The sequence below is a fragment of the Chiloscyllium plagiosum genome, unplaced genomic scaffold (assembly GCF_037043375.1).
Source record: "Chiloscyllium plagiosum isolate Xiang-an unplaced genomic scaffold, Cpla_swu_hap1 HiC_scaffold_3, whole genome shotgun sequence".
Lineage (NCBI taxonomy): Eukaryota > Metazoa > Chordata > Chondrichthyes > Orectolobiformes > Hemiscylliidae > Chiloscyllium > Chiloscyllium plagiosum.
Window position 1 is genome coordinate 17,980,312 of NW_028270141.1, and position 26,870 is coordinate 18,007,181.

At 40.3% G+C, this 26,870-nt stretch overlaps 1 protein-coding gene across 5 annotated transcripts in view; it reads left to right on the plus strand.

The window, feature by feature from the left end:
* Positions 1-26,870, plus strand: part of rock2a (rho-associated, coiled-coil containing protein kinase 2a) — a 232,912-nt gene that overhangs the window by 94,163 nt on the left and 111,879 nt on the right. For all 5 annotated transcript variants that reach the window (XM_087977693.1, XM_043677706.2, XM_043677696.2 and 2 more), the window contains 6 exons: positions 2,202-2,283; positions 3,861-3,961; positions 8,640-8,777; positions 10,627-10,887; positions 12,277-12,421; positions 22,430-22,568. In XM_087977693.1, coding sequence (XP_087833819.1) covers positions 2,202-2,283; positions 3,861-3,961; positions 8,640-8,777; positions 10,627-10,887; positions 12,277-12,421; positions 22,430-22,568 — 866 coding nt within the window. The remainder of the gene's footprint in view (positions 1-2,201; positions 2,284-3,860; positions 3,962-8,639; positions 8,778-10,626; positions 10,888-12,276; positions 12,422-22,429; positions 22,569-26,870) is intronic.

The window sequence follows — 26,870 nt, forward strand, 5'->3', positions numbered from 1 at the left end:
GTTCAACCCTGGCAACATCCTGGTGAATCTCTCCTGCACCCCTTCCAGTCTATCTATCCTTCCTAAAGTGTGATAACCAGAACTGCATACAATACTCCAGCTGTGGCCTAACTAAAGTTTTGCACAGCTGTTATACAACCTCCCTGCTCTTATAGTCTGTGTCACACAAATAAAGGTTAATGAAGTGGTGGCCTTCTGGAATCTGTGGACAGACACCTCAATGTCCTTTATTCCTCTGAGCTTCCCAGTGTCCTGCCATTCAATGAGTACTCTCTTATCTTGTTACTTCTTCCAAAGTGCATCGTATCATATTTTGCAAGGTTAAATTCTACTTGTCACTGATCTGCCAATCTGACCAACTTGTTTGTATCTTCCTGTAAACTGAAATCTTGTTCTTCCCTATTAACCACCCAGCTAATCTTCAGGCCATCACAAACCTTTAACACTGTCTGTCTGTCTGTCTCTTTCTCTCTTCTCCTCTTTCCTCCTCCCCCACACTCAACACCTCATCCATGTTGTTTATTCATTAATGAATCCATATCTTAACTTAATTGCAACATTGCTAATTATGTGTTCTTGTATATTTGAGTTACACAGCTATCAATACAGCATTCTGTATGCCACAGTTAAATGTAGCTGGTCCCACTGCAACCAAAATACCTTTTATAAGCTTGTTTCTCTATATAATATCCTCTGCTCAGTTGTGATGGAAGAATCTCTGGTAATTGAGAAAATGATCTGTTTCCTTGTATGTATTATCACAGAAAACGGAATGAGCTGTTATATAGTAGTATAAAACTTTTTTACAAATTACCGATCTCATAAGATGGTGAATACAACTGTGTATCACTGAAATGACTATAAAGCTTGCTTTCAACTTTCATTAACAGTTCAAACTTATCGAAGATCCAAATAAGATAATTTATTACAGCAAACACCAAAAATTCAATATACAACAGTATTCTTACATTGAAATAAATATAACTTTATACTGGTCCAGTTGATTATCAGCTACCTGAAAATAACGATCAAAATTGAGCAACAAAGCCAGTGTATTTTTTTTTCTTTGCTACGTTTCTTCTAACCTAGCATTCAACGGAGCAAGGGAAAAGCTCCATAGGGACCCAGTCACCCTATAGTGCAGGAGTGACCATTCCAACAAAGGTAGTCTTTCAGAACTCTTTGGATATAGGTACGGTAATAGAACTGGAGAATTTTAAATGTTATCCTTGTTTGGAAAGAGGTGTAAAGATAAACCCAACCTGATCGATTGGTCAGTTTAATCACTGTGGTTCTGAAACTTCAGAAGTGATCATCTTGGACAAATTACTAGTCACTTGATCAACTGTGAATCAACAAAGGAAAAAAAACACAAATTTTTTTGGAAGGCAGTTACTAGCTTGCTGCTTTATATTTATATAAATTGCCAGAAACAATGCTGGCAAACACAGTCCTGTTAACCATGTAAAGTCCTACATACTGCCATCTGGGGACTTTTACCAATATTGGGAGAACTATCCCACAGATTGAACAGCAGCCTGACAAAGTTATACTCCAGGACTCGTACTTGGACAATGTTCCAAGCATCACCATCACGATCTGAGTGTGTCCTGTACCATCAGTAATTCACCAAGTTCCTCTGTCCCATCTGTCTCTGGGTTAAAAACCCAGAATTCCCTTCCCAACAGCATTGTGGTTGACTGTATCTCCAAGGGATTGCAACAGTTCATGAAGGCAGCTCACCACCTCCAGGGCAATTAGGGATCAGCAAAAACTGATCACCTAGATAGTGACATCCTCATCCCACAAATGAATAAAAATATGTTACTTATGACCTTTGAAATGAAATGGTGTTAGGGATGATGTACAGATATTTGAGTAAAATGAACAAGAAACTTCGCATTTCTTCAGAATGGATCGTCCAAACCTGAGGACTGATACTTCTGACTATGCTTTGACTATTCTCATTGATGCTATGCTTCAAATGAATTCTTCAAAGTATATGTAGATTTGTGACTTAGCCTACATATTTGACTAGCAGCTTTCTGGAATTTTGGTCCTTAGCTTTAAATGGGTGAAGTATCTTTGTGGTTCTACTGTTAAAATTCACTATTTTGTGCTTTCCTTTTCTTTAAATCGATATATCCAATTAATGTTACACTTGTATACATTTCATGAGTAACACAAGCTTTATTTTTCAGGATGGCCTCAATGCGCTGGTCCAGGATTTGGACTTTCCCGCTCTAAGGAAGAACAAAAACATTGAAAATTTCTTAAATAGATGTAAGTTTAAACTTTTTGTGTGTCTTAATGACTGTACTTTATCATTAGTCACCAGAGTTATCATTATTATTGTTTACTTTAGAAACTTTGGTGCAAAACGTAAAAATGTGTTGTTGTGTTTTTAAAGCACATAGCTAAAGTGTTTGTCTGGAATGATTGGAGCAAGTATGTCCTCCTTTTAATGAACTATATGAGTGGTGGAATAGTTCAATAGGTAGTTGTATGTGATGGACATAAGCATAGATTCAGAGGGTCGTGGGTTTGAGGAAAATGTTGGGACCATAGAGCAAGGAATTATTTATAGAAGGAAGAGACAGGTAATTTACACGAATAGCACTCTGCTAGTAATGAGAGATTCTATAAGTAAGGAAATATTCATGTGTTGCTGGAAAAGCGCAGCAGGTCAGGCAGCATCCAGGGAACAGTAGAATCGATGTTTCGGGCATAAGCCCTTCTTCAGGGCTTATGCCTTCTTTCCTGAAGAAGGGCTTATGCCCGAAACGTCGATTCTCCTGTTCCCTGGATGCTGCCTGACCTGCTGCGCTTTTCCAGCAACACATTTTCAGCTCTGATCTCCAGCATCTGCAGACCTCACTTTCTCCTCAAGGAAATATTCATGCTGTGTAGCCAAGTCTCAGACCCTTAACTAGAACTTCTTTGCGCAGAGTTCCTTCTAGGTTGCATGTCCACACAACGCTTTTGAAGTTTATTAAGTTTTAAAATAAAGCAAGCCACTCAGTGACAAGCATGGGTGTGAGCAGTGACCGGATTGAGAGTTTCAATTCACTGTTCTCTGAAGTGAATGGATTGTTAAGGTGGAATGTGATCTCTGGCTGAATTTCAAATTCTGTGTTTTCTCTATTTCTTTGAAATTGCATTTGCTATCCTACAAGTGCCAGTTCTTGTGTTAGGGCAAGGATGTGCGATGTGTAAAATGAGACAAAGTAGGGCAGATATGTGGAAGGCTGGAATGGACTTTTAGATCAGAGGGAGAATGTGGCACATGAGAGGTAGAGGTGGACTAGGGCCTTCTAAATGGAATGGGACCCATGGGAAACAAGCAGTGCTACTGCTAACGTGTAATTGGGAATGAGTCATGCATTGAAATGCATGCAGGCTGTTCACAGCTTGTGAAAGTTCACTGACTTGTAAAAATGTAAGCTGGTCATGGATAGGGAAATACTGCTTAGATGAATTTGTAGTTTATCTAATACACCTGTACAAAGAAAATTTGGAGGGAGCATTGGTGCTTGGGTGAAAAATGTCACAATGGGTGGTAAACCAGGAAAGAAAAACTCATGGTCTACAGTGAAACCAAGGTTGTGTATATAAATATTACTGATACCTTGTGAGGGAGTTTAGCAAGTTTGGCACTAGACCAATGGAAATAACACTGTAAGAGCCATCTCTGAATATCTTCATATGTCACTGTGCTGCAGCTTATTCAAACTGTTGCCTGCTTGAGCCAGCATATTGTCTAGATAATGAATATTTTCTCGAATCAATGTATACCAAGGTTTTGTAAGATTGTTTGCAGATAACAAAAACAGTTGAAAATGCATTTCTTTTCTCTCCAGATGACAAAGTAATGGGCAAAGTTCGAGAAATGCAAATGAAAGCAGAGGACTATGAGGTTGTGAAAGTGATAGGACGAGGTGCATTCGGTGAAGTTCAGCTGGTAAGTAATCTTCAATCCTTTGGAGCAAATAAACCAAATGACCATTGTCTCCATCCAAAGTTAATAAGAAGTGGGAAGAGTCTTTTGAGTGGAAATTACGTGAACAATCATGATGGCAGAGTGAGTTGTATTTAAACTCAAAATTAAGATCAGGTTGATAGATATTTACCTTCAGATTCTCTTATTCATTTGGACAAGTCTTGAATTCCTAATGCTTTCTCTTCACACATTTTTGGGATTCATACTGTTAATTCTGCTTTAAAGTGAATTGGTGAGTAATGAAGTTTTAACATTGTTTTAAAGGTTTAAAAAAAGAGGCGAAGTAGGCTATGAAGGGAATTTCAGAGTAAAGAGTTTCAGATGTTAAAATGTGGCCGCCATTGGTAGAACAGATAAAATTAAGAATTAACAGGTGTTAAGAATTTAGAAGCGGGCATGTGTTGCAGAAGGTTGTGGGGCTGGAGGAATACATGTTTCAGGGTGAGGTATGAAAGAATTTGAAAATGATGAAAATATTGAAATCATGATTCAACCAGGAGCCATTGCTGCTCAAAACGCAGAGAATGATGGATGATGATACTTGGTGTGGACTAGGACAGACGCAACAGGGTTTTGCATAAGACTGTAAGAGATAGGGATAGGAGTAGGCCATTTTGCCCCTAAAGCCCATTCCTCCATTCAGTAGGAATGTCCACTTTTCTGCCCCTTGCCTCGCTTTCTCCTGCTGATCAAGATTTTATTTATCTCAGCCTTACATATATGAAAGGACGCTGCCCCCATCAATCAGTGCTTTGAGAGAAAAAAATCCTCATCTCAGAATAAAGGGGCGCAAATTTAAGACTATGATGGCGCCCTCTGGTCCTAGACTCTCCCATGAGGGGCAACGTCCTCTCAGCATTTCCCTGTCAAACCCGTTAAGAATCCTATCTGTTTCAATGGTATCACCTCTCATTCTTCTAATTGCTGGTAAGTAGATCCCAACCTGTTTAATCTTCACTCATAAGACAACCTCCCCCACTCTCTCCCCCCCCCCCATACCATGAATTATTTTACTTCTCTGCCTCCAATAAATTGATATCTTTCCTTAAGTAAGTGGATCAAAACTACTCTCAGTATTCCAGCTGTGGGTTTGACCAGCACCTTGTACAATACAGTTGCAGTAAGGCTGTCTCTGTTCTTTTACTCCAATCCCCTTGAAATAAGGGTCAATATTCCATTAGCCTTCCTGATTACCTGTTGCAACTAGATGCTAGCTTTGTGTTTCATTAACAAGTACGCAAAGTCCCTTTGTATTGCAGTTTTTGAAAACTTTCAGTTATTATTGAAATAATATTCTGTTCTTTTGTTCTCCCACTGGTGACAACAAGAACTCCATATTCCCACTTGCTGTTTCCTGCCCATGAACTAATTCTCTACCCATACCAATATACTACCTCCAGCACTATGGGCTATTATGAGGTACCTTGTTGAACACCTTCTGGAAGTGCAAATGCAACACATCTGCTTGTTCCCTTCTATCTGTTCTGGTTGACAGTTCTTCAGAAAATTCTAATAAATCAGTCAGGCACAGTTTGCCTTTCATGGAGCCATGCTGACTGTGCTTGATTGTCCAAATGTTGTGCAATTACTTCCTAAATAATTGACTCTAATGCTTTTTGAAAAATAGATGTTGGCCTATAGGTACCTGCTTTTTTGGCTCCCTCCCTTTTTGAATTGGAGTGTTGTATTAGCAATTTTCCAGTCCTCTCGTACTTTTCCAGAACCCGATGACTTTTGGAAAACTACCAGCAATGCATCCACTGTCTTTGTAGCTGCCTCTTTTAGAATCCTAGAATGGAAGCCATCAGGGCCAGAGAACCTATGTGCCTTCAGCCCTGTTAGTTCAACTAATACTATTTCTTTAATGATTATGATGGTACATGATCCCTCCCCTGTATTCTTTAATATTAATGAAATGTGCAACGTATCTTCCACTGTAAAGACTGATGCAAAATATCTGTTTAACTCCTCTGCCATTTCTTTGTTCCCCAAACTGTCTCCCCAGATTCATTTTCTAAGGTGTCTATATTTACTTTGACCTCTCTCTTCCTTTTCATGTATCTAATAAAGCACTTACTGTCAGTTGTTATATCCCTCACTAGTTTACCCTAATAGCTTATGTTCTGTGTCTTTATTGTCTTTGTAGGCCTCCTTTATTGGATTCTGAATTTATCCCAGTGTTCAGGGTTATCACTGACTTTGGCATTCTTTCAACTTAATATTCTTCTTCACTTCCTTGGGTAGCCATGGTTAGTTTAGACATCCCTTAGAATGTTTTCTCCTTACTTTTTTGTATGACTTATCTCCTTAAGTATCTGCTACTGCTTGCTAGCTATCATTCCTGCTAATCTATCTACTCAGAGCTGAAAATGTGTTGCTGGAAAAGCGCAGCAGGTCAGGCAGCATCCAAGGAGCAGGAGAATCGACGTTTTGGGCATGAGCCCTTCTTCAGGAATGAGGAAAGAAGGGCTCATGCCCGAAACGTCGATTCTCCTGCCCCTTGGATGCTGCCTGACCTGCTGCGCTTTTCCAGCAACACATTTTCAGCTCTGATCTCCAGCATCTTCAGTCCTCACTTTCTCCTCGAAGAATCTATCTACTCGGTTTACTTCAGCTAACTCCATCCTCATTTCATTGTAATTCTCTTTATTTAAGTTAAACAGTTATTTCTGATCCAAGTTTCTCACTGTTGAACTACATATTAAATTCATTGTGTTATGATCACTACTTCCTATAGGATCATTTTCTCTGAGATAATTTATTAAACTACCTCTTTACGCATTACCCAATGCATGATCGTGTGCTGCCTCATTGGCTCCATGACTTATTGCTCCAGGAAATCATCCCCAATGCACTCTTTGATTTAGTTGTTGTCGCAGTCCTTTCTAATTTGATTAACTCAGTCAACGTAAAGATTAATGTCACCCATAATTATTTCTCTACTTTTAGATACTCCTATTATTTATTGATTTCTAGTCTCTCCTACAAATTAGCTACTCTTTGGGAGTCTGTACACTACTCCTACCAATGTCTTCTTTCCCTTGCTGTTTTTTTTAGAACCTCCACTCAAATAGACTCTACATCATCTGAGCCTAGATCATCACTATAGCTTTTGTATCGTATTAACAGTACTGCATCACTTTTTCAATCCATCCTATCTCTCCGAAAGGTCAAATATGCCTGAATGTTAAGTTCCCAGCTTTAATCTCCTTGCAACCACATTTCCTTAATGGCTGTGGGATCATAATCATTTACCTTGATTTCTGCTGTATGTTATTCAACTTTATTTCAAATGCTTTGTACATGAAGATATGAAGCCTTTAAGTTTGTTCTATTACTGAGTTTCCGTACACTTCAATGGTTGCTTGGTGCAAGATGACATTTACACTTTCTGTCCCTTTTTATTTTCAGGTAGCAATCAACCTCATCACTAACCTGCAATCCTACTTCTTTACTTTTGATTTTATAATTTTCCATGCAACTGAACTCACTCCCTCAACTGTTTAGTTTAAAGCCCTAACTACAGCCCTTGTTATGAGATTCACCAAGACTCTGGTCTCAAAATGCTTCAGGTTTCTGAAGCATTAGAACAGCTTCTTCCTTCCCTCATGCTAATGCCTCCTGAATTCAAACTAGTTTGCTGCAAACCAATGTTTGAGCCACATGTGTATCTCTTTAATCTTGATTTCCCTGTCCAAATTATCTCGTGGTTCAGGTAGTAATTTGAAGATTATTATCTTTTTGGTTATGTTTTTTAATTTAGACCCCAACTGCTCTCATTCCTTCAGCAACATCTATTTCCTCATTCTACCTCTATTGTTGGTACCTTCATGGGTATGACAGCTGGACCTTTCCTTTCCCACTCCCAAGTTCTTCTGCCACCCAGATGAGATATCTTGAACCCAGGCACCAGGCAGGCTACACCGCCTTCGATCCTAGGTGTAGAGAACAGTATCTATCCCCTAACTATACGTAAGCATGAACTTACATTTTGTAGAGGATTGAATATGGGAGGCTTGTCAGATAAATTTTAGAATATTGGTCAAGTTTATACCAATAGGATTTGACAGCAAGTAAACTGAGACAAGGATATGATTATATAACCACTCTTACAGATGACGCAGATCCATGATTAGAAGCTTTTTTTTGAGTCAAGTATGATGTTAAGGTTGCAAATAGTCTGATTGATCCTGCAACAGTTGCCAGGAAAAGGGAAATGAGTCATTGGCTAAGCAATATAGTTTGTGATAAGAGCTAAAGATAATGGCTTTGATTTCTGCTCATCTGCCAGTGGGTGTTGGATAAGCAACTAAAAGTTGAGGCAGTGGGCAGTTTGGGATAGGGAGCAGTGAGCAGAGCTGCACCTTTTCCATATACAGACGCTACCAATGAGGAGAAAAGCATCTGAAGCATACCTGGGAGAAAACAAAGGATAAATGCAAGTGGAAAAAGAAGCTATCACAAGTGACTCCTTGGTAGTGACTAGATACATAAACATTCAACTGATATATATAAAATCCCACGCAACTAGGCAATGAAAATTCAGGTTGTTGGAAATTCTAAATATTTGCAAGTAACACATCAAATTTACATTTAAAGATATGTGAATCCAGAATAATAAATTATACTTTCCCAATAGGTTCGACATAAAGCATCTCAAAAAGTATATGCAATGAAACTGCTGAGCAAGTTTGAAATGATCAAGCGATCTGATTCAGCATTTTTTTGGGAGGAAAGAGATATCATGGCCTTTGCAAACAGTTCCTGGGTTGTCCAGGTAAAGTTATTTTAAAATATTTTCAAATTGCATGTTTGTTAAATCTATTGAAAGTACTTTGTGATTGTCTTCTAACAATTAATCACAGTATTAATAATGCTGTGGATGATATTTATATTTCAGCACAATTGAGCTTTTTGTATTGCTCTGCTTGAAAACTCTCCACAGCTCTCTGCTTGGGTTATCTGAACAAGACTGAGGTGTTTGAGAATCATATGTAACAAGCATAAAAATGAAATAAAATACAACCTCAAAGCAGAAAACAAATTCTGATTTTCTGACCCTCCAATCTAGCCTATCTTGAGCCCAAATTTTCTTCACCCCATCATTGGCTGTGCTTACAATTCAACAATCACATGGTTTAGAATGTTTCATTCTTAAATGTACCTTCAAATATGCCTCTTCTCCCTTTCAGACTTCCTTTTAAAAACCCACCACAGTGCAATACATGTTGTCCAATAGAAATTGCTGACTGAGCAATGGTGCAGGTGTGGCAATGCACTTAAATCCACAAAAATTTGTGTGTACACTTGCGCAATTCAGGGAAACTTAGTTCAAGTGTATGTTTGCTAAACAAAAGTTTTTCCACTATTTAGTAACCACAGAAGTAGTGTGCTGACAACAATGAAATTAATTCCGAGTCTGCTTTTTGTATAAAAGTTTTTTCTAAGCAACGCATGTCAATTATGAATACATTTGCTCCCCCAACAAAAAAAAATTTGTTTCCACATAATATTTGGAAGTTTGTCTACATGTGCATTTCTTAAATAATCATAAAAATTACTTATTCTGGACAATACTGCTCTGAGAAAGAACCAGCAAAGCAATGTTGGTGATTTAATCTTCTGTAGTATTAAAGCTTCTGCACGTTTATAATTCTTGGTCTCCGTCTGCTCCACGCATGCAACTAGTTGTAGAAAAGGTTTTGTATTTGTAGGTATTTCAATTTATGTTAACTTAGGCTCAATCTAATAACACACTGCTAACTGATGTAGTGTTTAACATATCTATTGTAAAAACTTGACATCATATGGCACTCTTTTGCTTTTCTTTTATTTTCTGGTGACAGTATATTTTGCAGTAACTTTTAAGTTAGCCAAATGATATATGGTGTATCAAATAAAACAAGTATCAGATTGACTATTGTATGGCTTCATTCAGTTTTCTAAGAAAATCCTTCATCCAGTATTGCAGTATAAATCTATGAAGGCTCCACCTGTTGCATTATAGCGATTTGCCTTCTGCACTCATTGTGCAATCTGGGTGAATTTAACGTTCTTGAAATAAATCCTGTCTTTTTCAGACCAATAAATACTGCTCAAGTCCATTATAATTTCATAGTTATTGTTTCATATTTTAAGGCAAGCTTAAGTACTTTAATAACTCACATTTGACTTAGACATTGTATACAAAGTAATTGTGCCTTGATGGAATGCGACACCTCACTAAATAACTATCTTTACCAGAAATGTCCGATATGATGACTTTATGGTTCGCAAAATGATCATAAAAAATAATTGGTGCAATATTCCTGATTTAAACAGTTGAACAGTTTAAATGTTTAAGTAGTATGGACTGGACAGTTTTAGTTGTGTATTTACTTGTATTTAGGAGCTAATTTTATAATTTTTGAATAGAAATTTAAGGGGTGTTCAGTATAATTAAGAGATGCTATCTGATTTCCTCATGAGGGCAGAGGGTGGATGTGTATTATGGAATATGCTGACCCATATTCTAAAAATAGTTGTGCATACAGTTGGTTTAGTAGCACTGATGTTGAACAGGATGTTCACAAATAATTTGGTACTATTAAAAAATATTGTTATAATGTTTGCTATTTTTCTTGCAGCTATTTTATGCCTTTCAAGATGACAGATATCTCTATATGGTAATGGAGTATATGCCTGGTGGTGACCTTGTAAACCTCATGAGCAATTATGATGTGCCTGAAAGATGGGCCAAGTTCTACACTGCTGAAGTCGTGCTCGCCTTGGATGGCATTCATTCAATGGGTTTTATACACAGAGATGTTAAGCCTGATAATATGTTGTTAGACAAATTTGGACATTTAAAGTTGGCAGATTTTGGTACTTGTATGAAAATGGATTCGGTAAGTTGATATGCGGTGAAATGGTATCAAAAAGTTTCTTAACATTGAACCTAACAAGGTTTCTTTTAAAAAAAAATTGTGCCATTGTGCAGGGACTATTTCTGTTGGCTGGACGTTTGCTAATTATATGATTAACTAATCACTGTGGTTTTCTAATATGTCCGTATTTTGAAAATTGTGTGTAAAAACCAATATTTGTCCCAATGTAAATAAAATAAATTGCCACATCTTTTGCTCATTTTAAAATGTGACTGTATTACTATTCTTTAAAGGTCACCTGATTTTAAGTTGAAACGAATGACGAATTTTTAGATTTGTATTTTTATTGTGATCTGTCATTTGTTTTCATGTAATCATCTTAATTGAAAATGTAACCAAAATTTACATGTACCAAAAGGTCATTTTGGAGAAACAATTTAATTATTTTGAGTGTTTTTATTGCATAATTTTGTTACTTTTCCATTGACTTCGAGCGATGTTGCATTAAAGTAACGTAAGCTACAGTCCTGTTGGACCATAAGGCTGCACTCTCATGAGGAGAGATAACTTAGTGGTGCTTTAACCTGAAGGTCACCACACCTTAGGCGAGGAAACCCGCATAGTAACGTCAGCCAATGCAGGAATGAAATCTGCCCTTTGGCCTCACTCTGCAAAGCAAAGTAGTTGTTGAGCCAACTGACCTACCCCGTACCCTATCATAAGTGAATTAAACCCTGAGATGCTTAACTTTCAATGTCAAAGCAAGAAGTCTGTTGCATACCATTTCATGTTGAATGAATTTTTGTTGTATTTTTTTGAAATTTAGACTGTTGCCTTTGATATTAAATCCAGACTTTTATTTATTGATGCCAACCTTCATTTGAATCTTTGAATATAGAAGCAAATGATTGTCTTGTTTTGTTCCCCTGCCAAATATGGAATCAGTTCTTTTGGCGCCCTCTTTTGTTTGCAAAGCAAAAAGCAAAAGACATTTTTGAATTGTGCATAAACAACTTCTCATTGCAAACTGTCCGAAGCATACGGTTTTGCTGGAGGACAGCATGACAAGCACTCACCCGATAAACCATGTGGCACACGTTTGTTCAAAAATTGTTTTTAGTTTGTTAAATTAGCAACAGTCTATTGTAAAATTGTGTATGGTTGGGAAGATACCATACACCAGCTTCCAATTCTTTCAGACTATGTTTTGATAAGCCAAGGCGCATTCACTAAAATGTGCACAGTTTAAAAACTGTAAAATATTTGGCCTAATAAAATGCATTGCATTGATGACACTGTATTTAAACACTAACTTCAGAGCATGATTTAAAACTGCATGCTTTGTATTTTCATTGCATTTTGTAAAGCATTTTCTTTTCTTTTTCTCATTGCCATCCTCTAAATACACAGACTGGAATGGTTCACTGTGACACTGCAGTTGGAACTCCTGATTACATATCTCCTGAGGTACTAAAATCACAGGGAGGGGATGGTTATTATGGCCGGGAGTGCGACTGGTGGTCTGTAGGAGTTTTCCTGTATGAAATGCTAGTTGGTAAGTTTAGAAACCTGTATTAAATTTTTTAAAAAAAAAGAATGTAAACAGAAGATGGCATTGCCTGATAATAGCATTTTCTGGTGACAAATTTGTTTCGTCTGCAGATAAGCCAGTTAACAGCTGGCGGCAGCTTTTAACATGGTGCATTTCTCCAATTAAATAATTAAACCTTGCAATATTTTGTTGACTTGTTTCACAGTTATGCTATGTGATTGCAGAGTTTTTTGTATTTGATATTTTTCACGATCATCAATCTCAGTTAGGTACTGCAACAGATGTCTTTACACAAAGTTGCTTAATAATTCTGGGGGGTTAACAGGACCTGGCAACAAGAGAGAGAGAATGCTATTTTAAGTCTATAAAATCTACTACTCGGGTGTAGCCATTTGGTCTAACTGCTCTATAGCAACTTTATTCTCCACACAATTCTCATTTTTGATCTGTTTATCTTTTGCCCCTATCATTTTTTTTCTTTCATCCTCAGTGAGTGAGGATCAGCTAATTAGATTCTAGCTGATCTGCCCTACAAATGAATTTACCTGAAAATGATCTGTGTCCGTTGATACAATTAGCTAATAAAAATCTGACATCAATCTTGAAAATTTTAATTGACTCAGCACGTTTTCAAGGAAATGTTCCTGATTGCTATATTTCAAGAGGAATAGGTGCTTCGTGATCTCTTTGCTAGGTTGCCCACCTCTAATCCAAGGGACATTCATTACGTTACGTTACATTACTTACAGTGTGGAAACAGGCCTTTCGGCTCAACAAGTCCACACCGACCCGCCGAAACGCAACCCACCCAGACCCATTCCCCTACCTTTACCCCTTAACCTAACACTACGGGTAATTTAGCATGGCCAATTCACCTAACCTGCACATTTTTGGACTGTGGGAGGAATCCCATGCAGACACTGGGAGAATGTGCAGACGTCACACAGTCAGTCGCCTGAGGTGGGAATTGAACCCGGGTCTCTGGTGCTGTGAGGCAGCAGTGCTAACCACTGTGCCACCGTGCCGCCCAGAGTCATTCTTGAACTGGATCTTTATTATATCACTGCATTATTTAGTTGAATCACATCGCCCTGCACCCTGTTAATTCAAAATAATACAAATCAGATTTATGTAACTTTTTATTTGTTCCTGGAGTTCATGCATCACTGGCATGACTCGCGATTATTGCCCATTCCTAATTACCTTTGAAGATAGCAGTAACCCACCTTCTTGAGCCACTGCAGTGAATGTGGTGTAAGTACACCAGACTACATTTAGGAGGGTGTTCTGGAATTTGGACCCTATGATAGCCAGGTCAATATGTTTTGTGACTTGAATTTGCGTGTGGTTCATCTACTGCTTTGGTCTAACTAATTGGTTAAGTTTGGGTGATTGAAAAGTACAGTTATAGGGAACCTGGTGAGTTACTGCTTTACAGTTTTTCCTCGTAGCAGTACACCTGTTAAGCACAAATCATTTTGATGAACTTGTATTATACAGCCAAAGCACCACTTTTGTACTTCAGTCCCTTCTGATAAAAGGCAACATCTCATTAACTTTGTTTTCTGCTTGTATATTAGTTGTTAGTGGTTTGTATGTATGAGCAGCTAAATCAAGCCTGATTAATTTTCAAGCCTATTAATTATGCTAAAATCCACAGGACAGCAAATGTTGGAGATCAGAAACAAAATCATAAATTGCTGGAAAAACTCAGCAAGTCTGACAGCATCTGTTGGGAGAAATCAAAGTTAACATTTCGGGATCATTGACGCATGCTAAAGAATACGTTATCTCTGCTGTCTTTCCACAGATGTTGCCAGACTTAGTTTTTCCAGCAATTTCTGATTTTGTTTTTATTTTGAATTTACTCTTTCACAAAAGAAATCTCTGGGTTTTTTTTAACCTTTTTAATATTTGCATTTTCTTAATTCTGGTAACATCCTTATCACTTTTCTCTGCACATTTCAAGTACTTTACAAAATAAAAACTGAAAGAACTGTGGATACTGTAAATCAGAAACAAAAGCAGAAATTTCTGGAAAAGTTCAGCAGGTCTGGCAGCATCTACGGAGAGAAATCAGAGTTAATATTTCGGGTCCCTTCCTCAGAAGCCTGAGGAAAATTGTGAGGAAGGGTCACTTGACCTGAAATGTTAACTGATTTCTCTCCACGGATGCTGACAGAAGTGCGGAGCTTTTCCTGCAATTTCTATTTTTGTTCAAGTGCTTTACTATGTTCTTGGTTTAGCGACCTGAATTGCACATAGTACCCCAGGTGTGGGTTAATTGACGTCCTGTACAAATTTAACATTACCTCCCAGCTTTTATGTTCATTTTGAAATCCTCGAATGGTTAGAGCAAAGAAGGAGGCCAGTTGGTACACCGTTGTGGTCGTCATCATCCTTAGCAAGTCATACAGCACAGAAACAGACCCTTCAGTCCAACCAATCCGACATGTTTGTTATCTCTTTGCAAGTGGAGCTGTGCTGTTCCTACCTTCCTGTCCTTTCCCTGTGGTTCTGCATTTTGCCTTGTCAGTTGCTTATCTGATTGCTTTTTGAAGGCCATGATTAAATCTGTCTTCACCACACAGGCAAGTAATAACACCCAGATCTTAACCATTTGCTGCAGAAAAAACCTTTTGTGTTGCATTCTCTGCTTTTTATTGCTAGTCACCTTAAATTGGTGCCTTCTGTTTCTTGGAGAAAGTGAGGACTACAGATGCTGGAGACCAGAGTTGAAAAGTGTGGTGCTGGAAAAGCGCAGCAGGCCGGGCAGCAGCTGAGGAGCAGGAGAATCGACGTTTCGGGCCTGAGCCCTTTTTCCTGAAGAAGAGCTTATGCCCGAAACGTCGATTCTCCTGCTCCACGGATGCTGCCTGGCCTGCTGCGCCTTCTGTTTCTTGACCTCTCTGCTAACGGGAACATTCTTTGCTATCTACTGTATTTGTACCCCTAATGATTTGAACTCCATTTGCACATTTTATGATCTTGCAAACTTGTCTTGCTACCTGCAGTTTACATGATGGCATCACAGTAATGATGTCACTAGACTAATGATCTGGAGCCTGGATTATTGGTGCTGGAAGAGCACAACAGTTCAGGCAGCATTCGAGGAGCAGTAAAATCGATGTTTCGGGCAAAAGCCCTTACATCAGGAATAAAGGCAGAGAGCCTGAAGCATGGAGAGATAAGCTAGAGGAGGGTGGGGGTGGGGAGAAAGTAGCATAGAGTACAATCGGTGAGTGGGAGAGGGGATGAAGGTGATAGGTCAGGGAGGAGGGTGGAGTGGATAGGTGGAAAAGATGATAGGCAGGTAGGACAAGTCATGGGGACAGTGCTGAGCTGGAAGTTTGAAACTAGGGTGAGGTGAGGGAAGGGGAAATGAGGAAACTATTGAAGTCCACATTGATGCCCTGGGGTTGAAGTGTTCCGAGGCAGAAGATGAGGCGTTCTTCCTCCAGGCGTCGGGTGGTGAGGGAGCGGCAGTGAAGGAGGCCCAGGACATCCATGTCCTCGGCAGAGTGGGAGGGGGAGTTGAAATGTTGGGCCACAGGGTGGTGTGGTTGATTGGTGCGGGTGTCCCGGAGATGTTCCCTAAAGCGCTCTGCTAGGAGGCGTCCAGTCTCCCCAATGTAGAGGAGACCGCATCGGGAGCAACGGATACAATAAATGATATTAGTGGATGGGCAGGTAAAACTTTGGATATGGAAGGCTCCTTTAGGGCCTTGAATGGAGGTGAGGGAGGAGGTATGGGCGCAGGTTTTGCAGTTCCTGCGGTGACAGGGGAAGGTGCTAGGATGGGAGGGTGGATTGTAGGGGGGAGTGGACCTGACCAGGTAGTCACGGAGGGAACGGTCTTTGCGGAAGGCGGAAAGGGCTGGGGAGGGAAATATATCCCTGGTGGTGGGGTCTTTTTGGAGGTGGCGGAAATGTCAGCGGATGATTTGGGTTATGCGAAGGTTGGTAGGGTGGAGGTGAGCACCAGGGGCGTTCTGTCCTTGTTACGGTTGGAGAGGTGGGGTCTGAGGGCGGAGGTGCAGGATGTGGACGAGATGCGTTGGAGGGAAGGGAAGGGAAATTGCGGTCTCTAAAGAAGGAGGCCATCCAGTGTGTTCTGTGGTGGAACTGGTCCTCCTGGGAGCAGACACGGCGGAGACGGAGGAATTGGGAATACGGGATGGCAGTTTTGCAAGAGGTAGGGTGGGAAGAGGTGTTAATCCAGGTAGCTGTGGGAGCCGGTGGGTTTGTAAAAAATGTCAGTGTCAAGTCGGTCGTCATTAATGGAGATGGAGAGGTCCAGGAAGGGGAGGGAGGTGTCAGAGATGGTCCAGGTAAATTTAAGGTCAGGGTGGAATGTGTTGGTGAAGTTGATGAATTGCTCAACCTCCTCACGGGAGCATGAGGTGGTGCCAATGCAGTCATCAATGTAGCGGAGGAAGAGGTGGGGAGTGGTGTTGGTGTAATTACGGAAGATCAACTGTTCTACGTAGCCAACAAAGAGACAGGCAAAGCTGGGGCCCATACGTGTGCCCATGGCTACCCCTTTGGTCTGGAGGAAGTGGGTGGATTCGAAGGAGAAATTGTTAAGGGTGAGGACCAGTTCGGCCAAACGAATGAGTGTGTCGGTGGAAGGGTACTGTTGGGGATGTCTGGAGAGGAAAAAACTGAGGGCTTGGAGACCCTGGTCATGGTGGATGGAGGTGTAGAGGAATTGGATATCCATGGTGAAGATGAGGCGTTGGGGGCTGGGGAAACGGAAGTCTTGGATGAGGTGGATGGCGTGGGTGGTGTCCCGAACGTATGTAGGGAGTTCCTGGACTGGGGGGATAGGACAGTGTCGAGGTAGGTAGAGATGAGTTCAGTGGGGCAGGAGCATGGGTCGGCCAGGGTGGTCAGGCTTGTGGATTTTGGGAAGGAAGTAGAACCGGGCAGTGCGGGGTTCCCGGACTATGAGGTTGGAAGCTGTGGGTGGGAGATCTCCTGAGGTGATGAGGTTCTGTATGGTCTGGGAGATGATGGTTTGGTGATGAGGGGTGGGGTCATGGTTGAGGGGGCGGTAGAAAGAGGTGTCCTCGAGTTGGTGTTTGGCTTCAGCGGTGTAGAGGTCAGTGCGCCAGACTACCACTGCGCCCCCTTTACCTGCTGGCTTGATGGTGAGGTTGGGATTGGAGGGCTGCACGTTGTGAGGGTGAGAGGTTGGAATAGGGCAGGGGGGTAGACAGGTTGAGGCGGTTAATGTCCCGGCTGCAGTTGGAAGTGAAGAGGTCGCGGGCAGGTAATAGGCCAGTGCGGGGTGTACAGGTGGATGCAGTGTGTTGGAGGTGGGCGAAGGGGTCCTCAGAAGGTGGGTGGGAGTCTGATTGTGAAAGTAAGCTCAGAGGCGGAGGCGGCGGAAGAAGTGTTCGACGTCACGGCGTGTATTAAATTCATTGATGCGTGGGCGGAGGAGGATGAAGGTGAGTCCTTTGCTGAGGACTGATCTGGAGCTCTTGGCTGATGCTGTGGAGATGGGGGATTGAAAACACATCATGGCAGCTTTTGAAATACAAATTCAATGAATCTGGAACAAAGCTTGTGGCAGTAATTGAGGCCATTGTCTGTTGGTGTAAAATCCCACCCTGGTTGACTGATGTCCTTGTGGAAGGAAATTTGCCATCCTTATTTGGTCTGGCCCATGTGAGACGAAAGACCCACAGCAACTCTGAAATGGCCAAGAAAGCCACTTAGTCATTGAAAACCATAATGGAATCATGAGGCAATGAAACTGAACTGAAACGTCCATGTAGACGTGGGTATTGGAAATGACAATAATACACTCAGCCCTGTCAGCCCTGCAAAGTCCTCATTACTAACCTCAGGTGCTTATGTCAAAATTGGGAGAGCTGTCTCACAGATTGGTTAAGTAAACGCTTGGCATGCTCACCAAGTCAAAGTTCCCTGACACCACCAATCATTATTGTGAAAATATCCTGTCCTACCAGCTGGATGATCCCACTCGAGGTGGTGATTGGAAGGAGGATGTTGTAATGGATATCCAAAACATGGACAAAATACTCCATTTGATTGACCAGCTATCTGCAAAGTTCATTTCTTTCACTAATGGTACACTGACAGTAGTGCGCATCTACAAAATATATCACCCAAGCACCTATGGCATGTACCTTGAAAGTTGCTCTGCTTTTGTAGGTGTGAATTAGATTTACATTGAAAGTTTTCCATTGCTATTCCTTCATAAATTGAGATTTTGTACATGAATACTGAGAGTGCATCTTGCATATCCCCTTAATGGTTCTATTTCTATTTCAGTCTTCTATTTGTTGCTTATGTCACTGTGGGATACGTGTTCTTTTTCTATTCCTTAATGTTTTAATTTTAGATATTCATTTTCCTAATTGTTTTTAAACCCTTTCCACAGTTTAGTACATTTTCTTTGCTGTCTGGTCCTTCATGTGCTTTTTTGTATGTCACTCTTTAGCTTCAAAGTTTCCCCCTGTTCTTCTTTAAGCTCAGCATCACAATTTTGCCTGTTTGTTATTGATATAGAGCAGGTTTTGAATGATATGGGTGGAGAGTAAAAAATGGGTTGGGTTTGGGTTCAAGCACAAGGTGTTTTGATTCTAAAGCCATCTAAATGATGCTACTTCAATTACAGGGCAAGTCAGAATATTAAAAAAAGAACATTGAACAGCCTCAAATAGGTGACTGTCTGACGGTGCATTGGCATACTCTGCCTTTCAAATATTTAGCAGGCAGAAATTAAGATGGAATCATGCCTGCGGTATATCAGGGTCTCACTTTGCTTGGCTTGGACGGAATCTGTTACCATAGAAAGGCAAACACTCACATTATTTCACAAAGGAAATCTTTTTAAGTTTCTTGGAGATCACGTTATTTTTCTCACTTCACGTTTATGTGAAGGCTGTTGCAACTTCATTGCTTAGCCTCTTGTTAAAAAGACGTGACAGTCTGACCTATGACAGCCTGATTAGGGTCCTCATCCATGTTAAAATGTAATCTTAGTCAGCAATTGGGATGAGAAAATGGAACCACCTTATTTGAACACTTCCAACTGAGTGTAGAACATTAAACTCCCATATCTTTTTGTAGAATAAGTTTATCTTGATTGCTCACCAAAATTCTCCTTTAAGTATTGTTTATTGTGTGCATTTTGTGTGTTGATGGTGAATTGATTGGCTGTTTAAGTTGGGGAGTGATTTGCTGATTAAGTGGAATGCTTTTGTCTAAATCAGGTTTATCCAGCCTTTTTGCATTAAAGAGAGCTATATTCTTTTCTCACTCAATATGGGGGTTGGGACGTGCTGAGCAAATTTTAGGGAAATAAAATGAGACAGCTAATTTGTGGTTGTCTTTACACTATAGCGAAGACTGATTCAATGAGATATCTAGCATTGCCTTTGCTGACACTATAAACTAATGTCTGCTCATTGATTTAATTAAACTGCATCACTACTGGACCGAGATCTTTGTTTCAGTCAACTGTTTTTCCATAGGTGTTGCCAGATCTCCTGAAGTTCCTGTTTTAACTTCAGGTTTCCAGCATCCACTGTGTTTTGTTTTGGTGATTTTTGTTAAGCAAATGTAGTAAGGGAAATGGGCCAAAGGCAGGTATATGGGGCTCGGCCACAGATCAGGCATGATCTCACTGAATGGTGCAGCAGGCTCGAGGGGCTGAATGGCCTACACCAGTTCTGGATGTAGGTTTTGCTCGCTCAACTGGAAGGTTTGTTTTCATACATTTCGACATCATACTATGTAACCTCATCACTGAGTGTCCTAATGAAGCACTGGTGGCATTGCCCACTTTCTGTTTATGTATTTAGGTTTCCTTGGTGGGTGATGTCGTTTTCTGTTCTTTTTCTCAGCAGGTGTTAAATGGGATCCAAGTCAACGTGTATGTTGATAGAGTTTCCGGTTGGAATACCGTGCTTCTAGGAATTCTTGTGCGTGTCTCTGTTTGGCTTGTCCTAGGAAGGATGTGTTGTTCCAGTCAAAATGGTGTCCTTCCTCATCCGTATGTAAGGATACTAATGAGAGTGGGTTATATCTTTTTGTGGCTAGTTAATGTTCATGTATCCTGGTGGCTAGTTTTCTGCCTGTTTGTCCAATGTTCACATCCATCAACATCAACCTGGTCAAGGAAACACTGACTATATTATTAGAAGAACCAAAGACACATACATCACACACCTCCAATTTTATCAGCAAGGATAATGTCGTTAAGCTTGTGGACCTATACCTTACCACCCACTTCACCTTCAACAACAAAACCAACAGACAAACCAATGGATACCAGGGTTCGTAGCAGAGGCAGTAATGCAGAGACTCAAACAAATAGCTCTCAACCATCCAACCCAAACTTTGGGTCCCCTAAGTGGATGACACCTTTGTACTGATCTACAGAAGCAATCATCCCAACACCCACAAACGAGCTTCATTAGAACAATTATTTCAATGAGCTACCCCACACTGCAGCACAGAGGAACTATGCAGAGCAGAGGAAATCACCTATACAGTGTATTCAAAAAGAATGGGTACACAATGAACACAGTCCGCCGATTTCTTAGCAACAAATCCCAACAAGCAGACAGAACACGTCCAGAAACCCTAGCCACTCTCCCCTACGTCATAGACATCTCTGAAATGACTGCCAGACTATTCAGACCTCTTGGCATCATGGTAGCCCACAAACCCATCAACACACTATAACAGCAGCTAATGAATTTGAAAGACCCTATACAAACAACAAGCAAAACTAATGTCATTTACAAAATACCTTGCAAGAATGTAACAAACACTACATTGGACAACCAGGCAGAAACCTAGCCACCAGGATACATGAACATCAACTAGCCACAGAAAGACATGACCCACTCTCAGTAGTATTGTTACATATGGATGAGGAAGGACACCACTTCGACTGGGATGATGCATCCATCTTAGGACAAGCCAAACAGGGACATGCACGAGAATTCCTAGAAGCATGGCATTCCAACTGGAACTCTATGAACAAACACATTGACTTGGATCTCATTTACCACCCATGAGAAAAAGAAAGAAAATGATGTCACCACAGGAAATGACATCAGCAACCCAAGGAACCCTAAACACACAAATAGAAAGCGGGCCAGGCCAGTAGTGCTTATCACTGATGATGTTACCTACTATGGTGACGAAACATCTGAAACAACCTTCTAGCTCAGCGAGCAAACCTACATCCAGAACCTGAACCTGAGCTACAAATCTTCTCAAAACTCGTTTTCATTCATGCTGTGATTTTTTTTGATTCATTTAAGTAGTTGCTGTGTTTTCTTCTCTAATGCTTGTTTATATCAATAGATTTTACTCATAATCTATCCCACCCATTTGTGTTTTTGATTTTTTTTGTGGATTCTTTTGGTACGCATTCATCAGTTCCCTTCAGCTTGCATAATTTCTTTGCATTCATTATTGATACTTCTTGTGGAGAGGGGATTGCAGCTGCTCAAATCCTGAAATGGTAAACATTTTGAAAATATACAGTGTCATTTAGTGTCTCAAAAGAAGAGTTAGGACTTTTCATTTGTGCCCTTCATTTCTGCTTTTTCATTTTGCAAACTAAAGGCTATAGCAGTAAATTTAGTAACCTTTTATGGATCTTTACTTTTTGACATTAATCAAGACTGTATATGTGGGAAGCCTTGTCCAGCATACTTCCCATCAAAGTACATGAAAACGTTAGATTGATCTTGTTAACCTCAGCTGCCAACCTGTCAATCAAATACATCAGATATCCTCTGTCATCATTATACTTGTCATGCCTTCTTTTATAATTGTAACTTTGATTTAAAATTTGACTTCAAATTGTTAAATAAATTCCAAAATTGGTACATTTATTTTATACATGTATATGATGAGGATTTCAACATATTTCTGATTTTCATTTTGCAGAGAAAAGTTAATCATTTATCCAAATATGTTGCACCTGAATTCTTCTGTATTTCTTTTTGCCAGGTGACACTCCATTTTATGCAGATTCCCTTGTGGGGACATACAGTAAAATCATGGATCACAAAAATTCGCTCAATTTTCCAGATGATGTTGAAATTTCAAAGCATGCCAAAGACCTCATCTGTGCCTTCTTGACTGACAGGTATTCTTTCGCAGTTTCAATCGCATTTTTAGTATTAATTAGCAAGTTAACAAATTCAATCCATATGACGTGGTACAATCTATTTCTGAACATGATATAAACTTAGAGATTTACTTGGAGGCATACTAGTCTAGTAGGCGAAAGTGAGGACAGCAAATGCTGGAGATTAGAGTCAAGATTAGAGTGCTGCTAGAAAAGTACAGCAGGTCAGGCAGCATCCGAGGAGCAGGAAAATCGACGTATACTGATGAAGGGCTCCTGCCCGAAATGTCAATTTTTCTGTTCCTCTGATGCTGCCTGACCTGCTGTGCTTTTCCAGCACCACTCTAATCTTGATACTCGTCTGGTAATCGAGTGATTCAGGCTAATTCTATGGGGACATGGATTCATATTTCATGTGCAGTTAATAAACCTGGACTATATTTTTTAAAAAGACTAGCTCCATTAATAGTAACAGTGAGACAACCATCGATGCTATTTAAAAACCCATCTGGATCGCTAATACCTTTTAATAAAGGAAAACTGGAGTTTCGAAGAGGAGTCATTTAACTTGAAATATTAACTCTGTATATACATGGATGCTGCCAGGGACACTGAGTTTCTCCAGCCTTTGTGTGTTTTCACCCAACTTCCCCTTCTGAAATCTGTTACTGACATTGTAAATGATTCTTGTTGTCTTTCGGTGTTTTCCTTCCCTGTCAAATCTGCTGCTGTTCCAACCTATCAGGTTGTAAATGTGTTGGAAGCAGTTCAGAGAAGATTTGCTAGGTGATTACCTGGAATGAGTGGATTGCCTTTGAGGAAAGGCTAAACAGGCAAGGCCTGTATCCTCTGAAGTTTACAAGCATTAGAGGTGACTTAATTGAAAGATGAAAATCCAAAGGGGACTTGATCAGCAAATGTGGAAAGGATGTTTCCTCTTCTGAGAGAATCTAGAATGAAGAGTCACAGGTTAAAAATAAGAAATCGCACATTTAAAACAGTTGAGGAAAACAATTCATTAATTTTTTTTGTCAGAGGGTTGAGTGTCTTTGGAATTCCCTTCCTCAGAAGGCAGTGGATACAGAATCTTAAAATATTTTAAAGTCAGAGGTGGATAGGTTACCAAGGGGATAAACAATTATCAGGGAAATGAAGGAATGTAGAGTTGAGGTTAAATTCGGATCAGCAGAGATCTTACTGAATGTTGGAGGCTCGAATGTTCAAGTGGCCTATTCTTGCTTATATGTTCACATGCTCTCTGCCAGAAAACCACCCTGAGCCCTTCACCCTTGCAAACTACCATTCTCCAGTTGTCCCTTTTTTAAGTCATTAGCTGAAAAGTTACTCCCCGCAAAATCATTCCTACATCATACTCAGCACTACATTGTTGATTTCCTCTACTCATCTTTCTGTCCCTGCCTGCAGTTGTGGAATGGCTTTGTCTCTTTATCAGTGTCAAAAAGACATCCTACCTGACTGCAACTGACAATGACAAAGTAAATTTGCTGTTTGCAATCTTTGCAACTCCTCTGCAGCCTTTGATGAGGATGAACTCAACATCGTCTTTCTACACTGTTGGCAAGTCGTGTGGCTCTGCCCTCATGTTACTCCTGTTCTTATATATCTAATTGTAGCTACAGTTGAATCAAATGTGATGTCTTCACTTTGTCGTCCTGTACTGTTATCTCTAGTATCCATCAATGATCTATCCTTGATCTCCACGTTGTTCCTTGACACATCATCTGAAGCCAGCAATAGTTTGCACAGATGCAATGATGACATCTGACATTACCTCACCATCCATTTCAATTCTTCCCCTCTTTCTAAGTTATTAGATTCGTTGTCTGACCTCTTGTAGTAGAGGAGCAGAAATTTCCTCTAATTAATATGGAGAAGACTGAAGCCATTATTTTCAGTGCACACTCCAAACTCCATTCCCTAACTGCTGACTTCATCCTTTCAGGTCTGAGTGCCACGTTTTAAAAAGGATCGTGATGCATTGCAAAGAGACCATAAATCATTTGCAAGAATTATTCTAGGGATGAGACGCTACAGTTTAATGATAGATTGGAGAAGTTGGGACTGCTTTTCTTTCAGAGGCAAAAGTTTGAAAGAGATTTGATAGAAGTTTTAAAAATTCATAAGGGGTAACCATTAACACTTGTAAAAGGGTCGAGAATCAGAGAGCACAGTTTTTAAACTGTTCTGCAAAAGAAGCATATGCAAGTTGAGCAAATATTTTTTCACACCATGAGTATTTAGGATATTTGACAGCGTGTGGAATCCATTGCCTCGAAGTGCAGTGGAGGCAGGTTTAGCTGAGGCTTCAAGAAGACATTGAATGACTATTTAAAAAAAAAATTAAAATGGAGAGTTTTGCGGAAATGACAGGAGTTTGGCACAAAGTTCAAATGCTCAGACAGCCGGTGCAAACACGATGGGCCAAATAGCCGTCCCCTACCCATAACAGATTTGTGAATTTAACTTTTGTTAAATTAATGAAAATAAGCTACAATTTAAAATCTGACAAATGCCCCTCTCAGGTATGATGGTATAATGGTTATTCTGCTGAACTTAAAACTTAGGGGTCATGAGTTCAGTTGCTAGCATGGTAAGTTTAAGATTAAATTTAGTAAATTTGTTAATTTGTGGACTGGCATGCTAATATGTAAATAGGTATTAAGGGGAATAAGGCTTTTCTTTTCGCTCTATTTAGACCTTTCATGGTTAGGTATCCCCTCAGCCTCTCCTTTGTTCTAATAAAAGTAACTCCAGCACACTTAATCTTTGCTGAAAACTGGAGTTCTCCACTTCAGGCAACATCCTCATTAATCTCCTCTGTGCCCTCTAGTGCAATCACATCTTTGCTATTGTATGGTGAACAGAACTAGACACAGTACTCGAGCTATTGCCTAACCAGTGATTTATACTGTTTGAGCATACCCTCCATTCTCTTGGATTCTGTGCCTTGGACAATATAAGGTAAGTATCCTTCTTGTCCTACATCCTTTAGGGATCTGTAGGCATGCATTTTAAGGTCCCCTTCAGTTCATCTACATTTTTCAGTATCCCACTCTTGATTGTCTATTTCCTTGTCTTGTTGGCCGAGAGCACTTGTATTCTTACTTCTCTGGATTGTACTCCATTGCTATACTCAGTTCTGTTTATCTGACTAGTCTGTTAATACATTCTTGCAACCTACTTCTTTAGATTAGATTAGATTACCTACAGTGTGGTAACAGGCCCTTTCGCCCAACAACTCCACACCGACCCTCTGAAGAGCAATCCACCCAGACCCATTCCCCTGCACTCACCCATGACTAATGCACCTCACACTACGGGCAATTTACCATGGTCAGTTCACCTAACCTGCACATCTTTGGACCGTGGGAGGAAACCAGAGCACCCAGAGGAAACCCACACAGACACTGGGAGAATGTGCAAACACCACAAGACAGTTGCCTGAGGCGGGAATTGAACCCAGGTCCCTGGCGCTGTGAGGCAACATTGCTAACCACTGACCAACCGTGCCACCCCTAATCATTGAGCCACCATGCTGCCCATTCTTCTTCTTCTTCAACCACTCAACTACTTTTTGTATCATTCGCAAAGTTTTTAATCATCCCTCTTATATCCAAATCTCAATCTTTGATATCCATCACAAAAAGTAAGAGGCCTCAGACGAAGTCTTGCAGAACCTCTTTTGGAAATGCAGTCACAAAAGCACTCATTGGTCAATGTCTTCTGCTTCTCGCCTCAGAGCCAATTTTGGATCTCATCTTAGTTACTGGATCATTTCTTCGTGCACTGCTGTGTATTTTTGGAATTGACCTGTACTTGTCTTAAGTTTCTAGTTCTCTGTAGAGAGTGTCCTGACTGGTGCTGAAGTTTGAGGTTAATGCAGGAGCCAGATGTCTCTAAATACAAGTGGCCTGGTAGACTTTCCTCTCGAAATTGAGTAAGGCTGAGAGAATGAAAAGAATTCACGCAGAGCAAGAGGGTCAGCAAAATTCTGACCCAAAGAGGATCTTGAGGGGACTGCAATTCCCACAGTGACTGATGCTTGAGATCATTGCACTTAACAAATGAGGTTCCAACTGACATTGGCCATCTAACCTCCGAACAGATTAAGTACCATTTTGCCTGTGACTGTCAAGCTGGCTGTGATTCTGAATTTAGCTTAGCTTGTTCCGGGGCACTGTTAGATGTTAGTAACATCTTGCAGTTTGTGGAGCACTGCTTTATAAACGTGGTCACGGGGACTTCACAGAGAGAGAGAGTGAGACAACCATGCTCAGCCAGGACTGCTGAATGGATATT